Consider the following 13,537-nt stretch of genomic DNA (forward strand, 5'->3'; position numbering starts at 1 on the left):
AGCAGCACTCTGCTCTCAGGCTTAAACCAGCTGCTTCTCTCTGGAGTTCAGCAGCATGAAATCTGATGATCTGCAGCAGCTTCGTGTGTCGACTTCCCAATCATTGATCTCATGATGTCGTCAAATATGTTGTTTGGTCTGATCAACAATCCAGAATCCAGATTTATAGATCTGCAGGTCTGAAGAAGAGTTTTATTTCACGTTATGTTTGACTCTGGTGTGATTCTGCTACATCATATCGAACCTGACAGCTGCTGTCGGCATGGAAATGAAGATGAACATTGATCCCGTGTTGTTTGGATGTTGGTGTTTACATTAATGTTCAGCTGTTTGTTCCTGAAGTTTGTTTCAGTCCAGATTCTTCAGGATCCTGCAGGAACCATGTCATGTAGTCTTAGTCAGAGCAATAAACAGGTGTGTGTGTGTGTGTGTGTGTGTGTGTGTGTGTGTGTGTGTGTGTGTGTGTGTGTGTGTGTGTGTGTCCAGGTGGACGTACCCAGACTTCTTCAGCAGGTATCGAGTGTTGATGAGGAAGTCCGACATGACGTCATCAGACAAGAAGCTGGTGTGTAAAAACCTGCTGGAGACGCTGATTAAGGTGAGAACACGTCGTCATGGAAACAAGAAATGGTGTGTGTATGTGACGTCACTTAACCTTCACACTGACCCCTCCCTCCAGCTATCAGGTGACTGTGTCACCCTCCCTGTGGTTTATGTCCAGCTGTTCTCCAGCTCCAGATGTTTTGTGCTGTAGAGGTTCACAGTAGGAAGGAGAGACCTCCGGTTCTGGTCTTGATCCGGTCTCTGAGATCTTTCATCTCCCTCTGGTCCTCAGGAGCCCGACATGTTCCAGTTTGGAAAGACAAAGATCTTCTTCCGGGCGGGGCAGGTGGCGTACCTGGAGAAGCTCCGGGCCGATAAGTTCCGCGCCGCCTGCATCAAGATCCAGAAGACGGTCCGAGGCTGGCTCCAGAGAGTCCGGTACCGCAAGATTCGCAAGACCGCCATCACTCTGCAGAGATATGGCCGAGGATACCTGGCCCGCAGGTGAGTTTTATTTTTTACTTTATTAGCACTGATAACCAAAGCCAGGTCCAGCTCAGGAAGGCGCTGACCTCTGAACCACACCTGAACCAGGTTTCTGAGTTCAAGGTCCAGATCCATAAAACTCTGTAGATCCAGAACTAAAACTCAGATGTTGGTTCTCATGGTTCTTCTTTATGAATCTGACTCATGTAAACAAACCTCGTTTCCCACAATCCTCCACGAATGATGAAGACTGTCCTTCATCAGTCAGTTTGATAAAGACAGGTGATCAGTCAGAAGAACAACACTCTGTCAGTGTTCAGTTACACAATGACTCACAGTAAATAAGGTGTTCAGTTACACAAGCTGTTATTTATGAAGTGTTAAATTATAAAACTTATAATGATGATAATGAAGCTCTGTGAAGTTGGTTTTATTTCTTGTTAATTGCGTGTTTTTCCCCGTGTGTTCACATGGTCACAGGATGTGTTTATAAATAACTATTTATGAGCGGAAAATGGATTCACATGGTTTCTATGTGTACGCATCACTGATGCATCTGGACCCTGATCTGGATCTGTGTCGTTACTGAGTGAGGCTCAGATGAACCTTATTAATCTTATTAATATTATTAATGTGTCAGACACAGACTTAAATCTGAACCTGTCTGTGTTCATTCAGCAGTGAAGAGAAATAAATGTGTCCTGGATCCTTCATAGTGTGTGTGTGTGTGTGTGTGTGTGTGTGTGTGTGTGTGTGTGTGTGTGTGTGTGTGTGTGTGTGTGTGTGTGTGTGTGTGTGTGTGGTTCCTCCAGGTACGCTGAGTACCTGCGTCTGACTCGAGCCGCCCTCGTCTGTCAGAAACAGTACCGCATGGTGAGAGAGCGCCGCTCTTTCCTGAGGGTGAGACGGGCCGTTGTCACCATCCAGGCCTACGCCAAAGGAATGTTCACCCGCCGGATCTACTGGGAGGTAAAGACGTCCGTCAGTCTGAGTCCCGTGGTCTCTGAGCTGATGATTGGAGACATGCGGTTTCCACTTAGTGCAGGAATGTGAGCGGAGGACAGTGAACGCTTCCTCACACTGTGTGTTTGTGTCACTCTGCAGTTCCTGCTGCACCACAAGGCCATGATCATCCAGAGGAGCGTCCGGCGCTGGCTGCTCAGGAGGAAGTTCAGACGGGCGCGCGACGCTGCCATCACCATCCAGTGTGCGTACAGACGGCTACTTGCCAGACGACGACTGAAGCAGCTGAAGATCGAAGCTCGCTCCGCACAACACCTGAAGAAACTCAACTCAGGCATGGAGAACAAGATCGTCCAGATGCAGAGGAAGATGGACGACCAGGTACACACACACACACATACACACACACAGTTTGAGTTTATTATTATTGAGCTGTAGTGAGTTAGAAACACGAAGCTCGGCCCAGTAACAGTAAACGGACATGATCTCAGACAGCCACATGGTGGACTCAGCTCCACCCAAGCCCCTCCTCTTTGACCTTGTTTGGATTAGCTGGGAGTTAGGGGGCGGGGTCAGACACTGCCAAGATAGCGACGGTGGGGCAGCTCACTCTGAGCTTCAGAAACCTGTGGGTGACGTCACAGAGGCGACGGCCATCTTTGTTTACAGTCTGTGTCAGGATCCAGGTCTTTAATTAGAGCTCATGTAAACAGCTGCAGTAGAAACTCTGAGACCTGATTACAGATGTGTTGCAGATGTGTTACAGTCTTTATACAGGATCAGTAGTGGCAGTCAAGTGTTTCCATGACAACAGTACGAACACTTCCTGTCCCGTCTCAGTCCAAAGAGTACCGCACTCAGAACGAGCAGCTGCAGATAGTGAATGTCAGTCTGGGGTCAGAGGTCAACAAGCTGCAGAAGGAGCTGGACCAGATCCGGGGTCAGCAAGGGGAGGGGAGTCAGCTGACCTCGCTGCAGGAGGAGCTACAGAAGCTGAGGGAGGAGCTACAGGAGGCGCACGCCCACAGGAAGAGGCTGGAGGATGAGCACGGCACCGAGAAACTGGACCTCAGACAGGTGAGCCCCAACCCTACCTGTGGGTCATCATCGGGCAGGATGTGTGTGTGTGTGTGTGCTACCTGTGTGGGCGGGGCCTCTAATGATCAGCTGTTGGTCTCGTCTTCAGAGGGTGGAGGAGCTGGAGGCTGAAAACTCTCTGCTGAAGAGCGAGAAGGATGAAATGAACCAGAGGATCCTGCAGCTGTCCAACAGCAGCACAGGTGAGAACATCCAGGTGTGACTGACTCCTCCCCCTGTCCTGGGGAGGGGGGAGACAGGAAACAGGTTCTCTGCTGGACGAATCACAGACAGAGGATTCATCACTACCGTGACATCACATCAGGAGGAGACACAGCATCCAATAGGAAGAGGAGGAAGAACCTGTCCTGTAGGATAGACCCAGGTCCAAGTCTGGTTCTGGATCAGGGTCCAGGTCAGGTTCTGGGTCTGGACTGGGGGCATTTAGTTGTTTTGGTTAGGGTGGGTGGGGCAATGAATAATGTTTTAGATTTTTTTCGCTGGGAAGAAAGAAAGAAGAGACAGGTAGAGAGGGAGGTGTTTTCCACAGGTGTACACCTCTGTATTTCACTGAGTACAGCCCCCTGGTGGTGAGAGAGAGAGTTGCAGCTCATGTCTCGTTCAGTCACAGTGTTTGTATTATTTATTACAGAAACATTCTCACTTTATAAACATGTTTTTTTGGCTTTTTGTGCCTTTAATGGACAGGAGAGTAGAGAGACAGGAGATGGGGAGGCAGAGAGAGGGGGAATGACACGCAGGAAAGGGCCGTCCGATGCGGGAGTCGAACCAGGGGCCAGCTGCAGCGAGGACTGTAGCCTCTATATATGGGGCGCCTGCGTAACCCACTGCTACGCGACGCGACGCCCCACTTTATAAACATGTTTGATTTGTTTATATTTATAATATTAATGTTGATGAAATATGAATATTTAAAGTTCATGGGGATTATATTTATGTGGTGTGTGTGTGTGTGTGTGTGTGTGTGTGTGTGTGTGTGTGTGTGTGTGTGTTTGTGTATCAGACGGCAGCAGTGTGTCTCAGAGGGAGGAGTCTCTGGGGGCGGAGCTGGACGCAGAGAGGCAGCGGTACCAGAACCTCCTCAAAGAGTTCTCCAGACTGGAGCAGAGATACGACAACGTGAAGGAGGAGCTGTCCCTCACCAAGGTGACCTGTGACCCCCTCTGACCTTTGACCTCCTGTGACGCTCTCCACTTCTTAAACACATCATGACATCACAGATATTTTCTGGTCCAGGGATTTAAGAGAACTCGTCTCATGTTGAGGTTCCAGTCGTCTCCATGGTAACAGTGTCACACAGTTGTATCCATTGTTACAGAGCCTCCATCAGTTTGACAGTTTGTTGAATGAACGGTGATAGCTTCAGGCTGACGTGGAAGTTTTGTCACTCATAATTTCATGTGATGCTGTTACCATGGAAACGTCAGACAGGAAATAGATTCACGGAGCAGAGAATGATGATGATGATGATAATTACACAGCACATTAAAATGTGTTCACTGAATTAAACTCTGTCTCACATCATCCTCCAGTTCCACCCCGGCCACAGGAGGAACCCGTCCAATCAGAGCAGCCTGGAGTCGGACTCTAACTACCCGTCCATCTCCACTTCCGAGGTCGGAGACACCGAGGACGCCGTCCAGCTGGTGGAGGTGAGTCAATCAGAGAACTTGATCACCTGGACCTGATTTAAAGTCATCGATGAAGTGGGAGGAGTTTGTTTTGTGAGTCTCTTTCCATTTGAATAAGTTGATATAATATTTACCAATATTTATTAAGTCTGAGGCTCCAGCACAGAACCTATAAGAGAACCGTTAAAGTACTTGATCAATAAGCAGTATTGGTAAAAGTCGTAGTACTGATAAAACCTAACGATCAGTAACGTGGAGATGTTGGAGACAGGAAGCAGAGCAGGTGTTCTGAGGTCAGTGAATGTGACGTGGTGTGTTCAGGAGCTGGGGGTGGAGAAAGCTGCGATGGACATCAGTCTGTTCATGAAGCTGCAGAAACGAGTCCGAGAGCTGGAGCAGGAGAGGAAGAGGCTGCAGCTCAACGTGGACAAGATGGAGGAGCTCGCCAAGCGCCGGGTGAGGAGTTATGATCACTGTTTATTCATGTGGGCGTACTGTCACACTGTAGTCCTGTCACACTGTAGTCCTGTAGTCCTGTCACACTGTAGTCCTTTAGTCCTGTCACACTGTAGTCCTGTCAGCTCTCCAGCTGCTGACGAGGACCTGACTGTTTCCTGTTTCCCTCTCTCAGGGCTCGGAGGTGAAGAGTCCCACCTCTCAGCAGGAGACTGCAGATCTGGCCTACAACAACCTGAAGGTATGAACCTGACTTCTTCTTCTTCTTCTCTCGCATTATAAACGTCCATCACCTCCTCACCTCAGAGGCAGCACTCTGACTGGAGAGGAAGTGTTAGCTGAAGTGAAAGTGCTGGAACGTGTCAGGAAAGGTGTAATCATGGAAACCAGTTGTAAAAGTAACTGAAATCTCAGTGGAAGCGGGAGCAGTTACAGTGTGACATCTGAGAGTGTTGGTCAGTGTCACATAAGGAAACTTTAATTTAATATAAACTGTAGGTTAATAATATAAATATCAGCTGTTTCAAGTGGTTCTGTGGACTGTGGCACATGTTTCTAACAATAAAATAATAATCTTTATTTATAGAGACTTTTCTAAACCTGTGGTACAAAGTGTTTTACACAAGGAAGCAAAATAAAACAGGGAGATCACAAATAAAACCAGCAAATCAGAAATACAATTTAAATGTCTCAGTGTAAATAAACCAAGGCAGCATCAGCAGCAAGAGGATGATCAGTAAAAATAAATTAAATAAAAAAATAAAAAGTTGTCAATAAAATGAAGTAAAATCAGGAAAAGTTCAATGATAAAAGTTTTTTTAAGAAGAGATTACTGACTCCAATAACAACAAGAGACCTGAGGCTACGAGCTGGTTCACATGCTGTTCACAGGTCAGATATAAAACATGGAGAGAGCCGTGAAGAGCTTTAACAGTAGGATCTAAAACATCCAGGGAGCCAGAGTCAGGAGGATAAAACCAGTGTGAGGTGGTCTCTTCTCCTGAGTTCTGTTCAGTCTGGAGCTGATTCATAGATCTGTGGTTGAGGCAGGTGAAGTGCTGCAGCAGTCGAGGCATGAGGAGATAAAATCATCTCTGTGTCTGTAAAAGATAAAATAGATTGAATTTTAGAAATGTTTCTCAGATGGTAAAAACATATCTGTTCCTTGGTGTGTTCTCAGTCTGATCTCAGGCACTCAGACGTAACATCCACATGTAAGGATTTAGTTGTAGTTTTGTCAGACTCAAACAAAGGTTCAAACAGTTGGATCATAAATAATGATGCAGGGTAATTTGATGTAAACTGCTCCCTCCTCTGGACGCTACAGAGGCAGGAGCTGGAGTCAGAGAACAAGAAACTGAAGAACGACCTGAACGAGCTGAGGAAGACCATTGCTGAACGTGCGTCTCAAAACAACTCGTCCAATGAGCTGCAGGACAGCTACAATCTGCTGCTCAGCCAGCTCAAAGCAGCCAATGAGGAGCTGGACGCCCGCAAGGAGGAGGTGCTCATCCTCAGGACTCAGATTGTCAGCACAGCCCAGCTACAGGAGAAGAACCAACATATAGTAAGTTTCAATGTGAAAACACTCCCTCTACAGTGTGGTGTCACCAAGGGCTGTCTGATGTAGTGGAGGACAAAATAATATAAAACTTTAAAGGTAAAATAATAAGTTTAGTTTCAGCATTTAGAATCACTTTCAAATCATTGAGTGTGTTGAGCACTGTTAAAAACAGAGGTGGTGTACAACAGTAAACGACAGTATCGTCTGCATAGAAGTGGATGTTTGTGTTTGCAGGTTCTCTGCAGGAGTAGACACACAGATACTGTTTATCAAAGTAAACCTGTGAATATGAAGAGTAAAAACAAGTGTCCCCTGAATTGAACCCTGTGTTTCACCAGAGGAATCATGTCCCTGTGTTTCAGGAGGAGAGTAATAATGTTCCTGAGGTGGAGAACAGTAAAGAACCCGTGGACAAAGAGGAGGCTCTCAGAGCGTATCATGGACTGTGTGACTCTAAAAAGTAAGTGACTCTTCATCATCTCTATAGAGTCAGGTCATATGATCAGTTCATGGTGATAACAGTGACATGTGAGTACAGACAGAGTCACAGACAGAATCACAGGAACATGAGCAGTGTTGTTTGGCCTGTTGACTGTGTGGTGATGTGCTGAGTCTCTGCTGACAGATGCTGATACTTTCGCTTGCTGACTAACAGCTGCAGTCTGCTTCCTCTCTGTTATCTGCATTGTTCTCAATATCTGCTTTTTCCTCTCTCCTCCTCCTCCTCCTCCTCCTCCCCCTTCCTCCTGTGACACCAGTAACCAACAGGACTGGTGTTATCTGAATGAAGATGGAGAGCTGGGTTTGGCTTACCAGGGCCTCAAACAAGTGGCCAGGTTTCTGTTGCTTCACTTCTTCTTCTGCTGATTTTTCTTCTTATTCTAACCTTTAATTACAGTAACAGCTTGTTATTTTCGCTCACTGTCCTCTGGACGTTCAGCATCACCAGCTTCTTTGTGTCTGTAGAGTTTCCATGTTGAAAGATAAGGATCATGTGACTGACGGTGAACATGAGGCAGCAGCTGCTGGTGTCAATATATTAATATTATGCAAAATATGTCATGTCTTGAAAAGTATCATTAAACAAACAAATTAGCATGTTAGCTGCTACACTGTATTAGACTCAGGTGTGCTCTCAGGTCTTACAGGTAACAGTGTGTGTTGAGTCAGGCAGGTAAAGGTGTACATGGCAGTCAGAGGGTGTCTCCACCTTACAACAGGATGTGAACACAGCATCATGTTGGTACCAGACCTTCTCTGGTGGTCAGACCTGTGACTCTCCCAGTTACACTCTCTAACCTGGTCCTTCAGGCTGCTGGAGGCCCAGCTGCAGTCTCAGTCCAGGCAGCACAAAGACGAGCTGGAGGCTCTTCACACTCAGATCGAGCTGCTGAAAGACGACATTGAGAAGAAGCAGGAGATCCTCAACTACACCATGTCTCTTTCCCCGGAGGCGCAGGTGGAGTACAGCGTCCAGCAGGAGATCACACGGCTCACCAACGACAACCTGGTGAGGAAACCACAGACACACACCGCACACACCTCACACACACCTCAGACACACACCTCACACACACACCTCATACACACCTCACACACACCTCACACATACCTCAGACACACCTCACACACACCTTACATACACCTCACACACACCTCACACACACCTCACACACAACTCACACACAACTCACACACCTCACACACACCTCACACACACCTCACACACACACCTCATACACACCTCACACATACCTCAGACACACCTCACACACACCTTACATACACCTCACACACACCTCACACACAACTCACACACCTCACACACACCTCACACACACCTCACACACACCTCATACACCTCACACACACCTCACACACCTCACACACACCTCACACACACCTCACACACACCTCACACACACACCTCATACACACCTCACACATACCTCAGACACACCTCACACACACCTTACATACACCTCACACACACCTCACACACAACTCACACACCTCACACACACCTCACACACATCTCACACACACCTCATACACCTCACACACACCTCACACACCTCACACACACCTCGCACACCTCACACACACCTCACACACCTCACACACACCTCACACACACCTCACACACACCTTACATACACCTCACACACACACACCTCACATACACCTCACACACGCCTCACACACAACTCACACACCTCACACACACCTCACATACACCTCACGTACACCTCACACACACCTCACATACCCCCCACACACACCTCACACACACTTCACTCATCTCACACATCTCACGCACCTCACACACACACGCACCTCACACACACCTCACACACACCTCGCACACACCTCACACACACCTTACATACACCTCACACACACCTCCCACACACCTCACACATCTCACACATCTCACGCACCTCACACACACACGCACCTCACACACACCTCACACACACCTCGCACACACCTCACACACACCTTACATACACCTCACACACACCTCCCACACACCTCACACATCTCACACATCTCACGCACCTCACACACACACGCACCTCACACACACCTCACACACACCTCGCACACACCTCACACACACCTTACATACACCTCACACACACCTCCCACACACCTCACACATCTCACACATCTCACGCACCTCACACACACACGCACCTCACACACACCTCACACACACCTCGCACACACCTCACACACACCTTACATACACCTCACACACACCTCCCACACACCTCACACATCTCACACATCTCACGCACCTCACACACACACGCACCTCACACACACCTCACACACACCTCGCACACACCTCACACACACCTTACATACACCTCACACACACCTCCCACACACCTCACACATCTCACACATCTCACGCACCTCACACACACACGCACCTCACACACACCTCACACACACCTCGCACACACCTCACACACACCTTACATACACCTCACACACACCTCCCACACACCTCACACATCTCACACATCTCACGCACCTCACACACACACGCACCTCACACACACCTCACACACACCTCGCACACACCTCACACACACCTTACATACACCTCACACACACCTCCCACACACCTCACACATCTCACACATCTCACGCACCTCACACACACACGCACCTCACACACACCTCACACACACCTCGCACACACCTCACACACACCTTACATACACCTCACACACACCTCCCACACACCTCACACACACCTCATACACCTCTCACACCTCACATACACCACACACACCCCTCACACACACTTCACACATCTCACACATCTCACGCACCTCACACACACACACACCTCACACACACCTCACACACACGTCACACACCTCACTCACCTGACTCACCTCACACACAGGTTTTATAAAGTGTGTGTGTTGTGTCTGCAGGACCTCAAGGAGCTGGTGGAGAAACTGGAGAAGAACGAGAGGAAGCTGAAGAAGCAGCTGAGGATCTACATGAAGAAGGTTCAGGAGTTAGAAGGTGAGGACACGCTGGAGGTGAAGGTTGAAGCTCAGACTGAAGTTTGTCTCTGACTGACTTGTCTCTGTCTCTGTCTCTCTCTCTGTCTCTCTCTCTCTCTCTCTCTCTCTCTCTCTCTCTCTCTCTCTCTCTCTCTCTCTCTCTCTCTCTCTCTCTCTCTCTCTCTCTCTCTCTCTCTCTCTCTCTCTCTCTCTCTCTCTCTCTCTCTCTCTCTCTCTCTCTCTCTCTCTCTCTCTCTCTCTCTCTCTCTCTCTCTCTCTCTCTCTCTCTCTCTCTCTCTCTCTCTCTCTCTCTCTCTCTCTCTCTCTCTCTCTCTCTCTCTCTCTCTCTCTCTCTCTCTCTCTCTCTCTCTCTCTCTCTCTCTCTCTCTCTCTCTCTCTCTCTCTCTCTCTCTCTCTCTCTCTCTCTCTCTCTCTCTCTCTCTCTCTCTCTCTCTCTCTCTCTCTCTCTCTGTCTCTCTCTCTGTCTCTGTCTCTCTCTCTGTGTCTCTGTGTCTCAGCCTCTCATGCGGCCGCTCAGACCAGCAGGTCCAGACCTGAACTGAGTCGGCAGGTCACGGTCCAGAGGAAGGAGAAGGACTTTGAGGGGATGCTGGAGTTCTACAAGGAGGACGAGGCTCTGCTGGTGAAGTTTCTGATCACAGGTCAGTCCGCTTCAGTCCTCCATCTTCTCTCCATCATGTGCTGAGGAGGTCAAAGTCTGAATGACCTCCTCTGTGACCTTGTCCCCTCGACCTCAGTGGAAAACGTCATGAGGTCAAAGTGGTCAAAATGTGACTGAACTCACACTGAAATTTATATTTAACTGACTTTATTTCTAACACCTGGAGGATCAATCCTCCTTTAACCACAGAAACAAACAGAACTGACACGTTAAAAGAAAACATGAAAGAAAAAGTCAAACTGAGAAAGGTAAGTAAGATAATTAAATAGAAATAATGAACTGAGAATAAATGATATTCAGACAGAAGTTTATAGTTTCCTGATATTTCTATACATTTGTTCAGTAGATAAATTCATGTTTAGGTCTTTCCACAATGGGAGGATTCAGTGAGACAACATTAATGTATAGACTATAGTATTTATTTATGATGATGATGATGTAACTACAGATTCATCAGCTCGTTCTTCATGACGACTCCTGACGGACTGAAAGAGAATGAATCTATATTTATGGATCTGAGCTTCAGTCCATCAAACAGAAACAGCTGCTCTGTTGTTTCTACATTTATGTGGCTCTGCTGTGGTTTTAAATGTTGCTGCAGCAAGGAATTGTGGGACGGCATGTCTCCTTTCCTTTGGTAAAGAAAGCTCCAGTGTTTCCTAAAGGAGATGAGAGAGGAAGCAGTGAAGCTCCTTTCCTCACTCTGATCATGAAGCTGCTCAGAGACTGAAGATCTTTTCTCTCAGTCTGAAGCTTCAGGAGATAAAAGACTTTTCCACCTCAGCCTGAGGGTGTTGATGAAGAGTCACAGCTGGTTTGTTGACCTCTGACCTCAGCATGTGTTTAAAGGGACAGTGTGTCTGTTTTCAGACATCAAGCCTAACACGGTGTCAGCCACCGTCCCCTGTCTGCCGGCGTACATTCTCTTCATGTGCATCCGCCACGCCGACTACATCAACGACGACCAGAAGGTGGAGTCTCTACTCACCTCCACCATCAACGCCATCAAGAAGGTCCTCAAGGTGAGAGTCGCTTCCATCACAGGTTTATGTCCTTCTACTGAACTGCTGGTCTTTAAACACTTCCTGTCTTCACTTCCTGTGCAGAAGAACAACGAGGACTTCGAGATGACGTCCTTCTGGCTCGCCAACACCAGCCGTCTGCTCCACTGTCTGAAGCAGTACAGTGGAGATGAGGTCAGCCACACTCTCACGGACCATGATGCACTCTGTTTTTCTTTTCACTGTTGTGGTTGGATTTGGTTCCTCAGTCTGCCATTTTTTTTATTTGAAAAAAGTCTTAATTTACCCAGAATTCATTGCACCACAGTCTGTCTGAAGAACTAAACTGCTTTATGCAGCAGATGAATTCAGACTCTGTCTGTTTGTTTTAGAGTCACAGTCTGTTTGTGAAACCAGCTCCTGGTTGTCATGGTGACATAGAGTTACCATCCTGACATCCTATTGGTCGGTCCAGTGTCTTCATGTTACCATGTATGACTCAGACATGTTGTTGTTGTTATGCTGCTGTTGTTGTTATATTGTTGTTGTTGTTGTTTAGGTGTTTATGACTCAGAACACAGTGAAGCAGAACGAACACTGTCTGAAGAACTTTGACCTGGCCGAGTACCGGCAGGTTCTCAGTGACCTCTCCATCCAGATCTACCAGCAGCTCATCAAGGTCGCCGAGGCAACCATCCAGCCCATGATCGGTGAGTCCGCCTCAGTCCTCAGTCCACCTCAGTCCACCTCAGTCCGCCTCAGTCCTCAGTCCGCCTCAGTCCGCCTCAGTCCGCCTCAGTCCGCCTCAGTCTACCTCAGTCCACCTCAGTCCACCTCAGTCCACCTCAGTCCACCTCAGTCCACCTCAGTCCTCAGTCCACCTCAGTCCACCTCAGTTCTCAGTCCACCTCAGTCCACCTCAGTCCACCTCAGTCCACCTCAGTCCACCTCAGTCCACCTCAGTCCGCCTCAGTCCTCAGTCCACCTCAGCCCACCTCAGTCCACCTCAGTCCGCCTCAGTCCTCAGTCCGCCTCAGTCCGCCTCAGTCCGCCTCAGTCTACCTCAGTCCACCTCAGTCCACCTCAGTCCACCTCAGTCCTCAGTCCACCTCAGTCCACCTCAGTCCTCAGTCCATCTCAGTCCACCTCAGTCCGCCTCATAACACCAGTCAGTGTCCATACATCCACATCTTCAGGATCAGGGTCAGGATCAGGATCAGGGTCAGAATCAGTCCAGAATGTGAAGCCATGTCATGACGTGTCTTCAGACTCTGAAGCAGAGAGAACAAACCACAGAGCTGCAGCAGTTTCACTTTTGACACTGAGGTTTCACTGAGTCCAGATCCATCTTGTCTGAGGATCTCAGTCCCAGAGACCAGAGACTACAGACTCAGAGACCAGAGACTCAGAGACTAGAGACTCAGAGACTCAGAGACCAGAGACTCAGAGACTCAGAGACCAGAGACTCAGAGACTAGAGACCAGAGACTCAGAGACTAGAGACCAGAGACTAGAGACTCAGAGAGAGACCATAGACCAGAGACTAGAGACTCAGAGACCAGAGACTCAGAGACTAGAGAC

At 48.2% G+C, this 13,537-nt stretch overlaps 1 protein-coding gene across 2 annotated transcripts in view; it reads left to right on the plus strand.

Moving 5' to 3' along the window:
- myo5b (myosin VB) overlaps positions 1 to 13,537 on the plus strand; it is a 39,092-nt gene that overhangs the window by 19,062 nt on the left and 6,493 nt on the right. For both annotated transcript variants that reach the window (XM_022768338.1, XM_022768339.1), the window contains exons 18-35: positions 487 to 598; positions 836 to 1,047; positions 1,842 to 1,998; positions 2,134 to 2,373; positions 2,833 to 3,069; positions 3,179 to 3,272; positions 4,094 to 4,236; positions 4,623 to 4,742; positions 5,043 to 5,177; positions 5,353 to 5,418; positions 6,505 to 6,744; positions 7,104 to 7,201; positions 8,053 to 8,251; positions 10,200 to 10,293; positions 10,793 to 10,936; positions 11,827 to 11,978; positions 12,063 to 12,152; positions 12,517 to 12,667. In XM_022768338.1, the coding sequence (XP_022624059.1) occupies positions 487 to 598; positions 836 to 1,047; positions 1,842 to 1,998; positions 2,134 to 2,373; positions 2,833 to 3,069; positions 3,179 to 3,272; positions 4,094 to 4,236; positions 4,623 to 4,742; positions 5,043 to 5,177; positions 5,353 to 5,418; positions 6,505 to 6,744; positions 7,104 to 7,201; positions 8,053 to 8,251; positions 10,200 to 10,293; positions 10,793 to 10,936; positions 11,827 to 11,978; positions 12,063 to 12,152; positions 12,517 to 12,667 (2,684 nt within the window). The remainder of the gene's footprint in view (positions 1 to 486; positions 599 to 835; positions 1,048 to 1,841; positions 1,999 to 2,133; positions 2,374 to 2,832; positions 3,070 to 3,178; positions 3,273 to 4,093; positions 4,237 to 4,622; positions 4,743 to 5,042; positions 5,178 to 5,352; positions 5,419 to 6,504; positions 6,745 to 7,103; positions 7,202 to 8,052; positions 8,252 to 10,199; positions 10,294 to 10,792; positions 10,937 to 11,826; positions 11,979 to 12,062; positions 12,153 to 12,516; positions 12,668 to 13,537) is intronic.

The sequence above is a fragment of the Seriola dumerili genome, unplaced genomic scaffold (assembly GCF_002260705.1).
Source record: "Seriola dumerili isolate Sdu_G_001 unplaced genomic scaffold, Sdu_1.0 BDQW01001504.1, whole genome shotgun sequence".
NCBI classification, from domain to species: domain Eukaryota; kingdom Metazoa; phylum Chordata; class Actinopteri; order Carangiformes; family Carangidae; genus Seriola; species Seriola dumerili.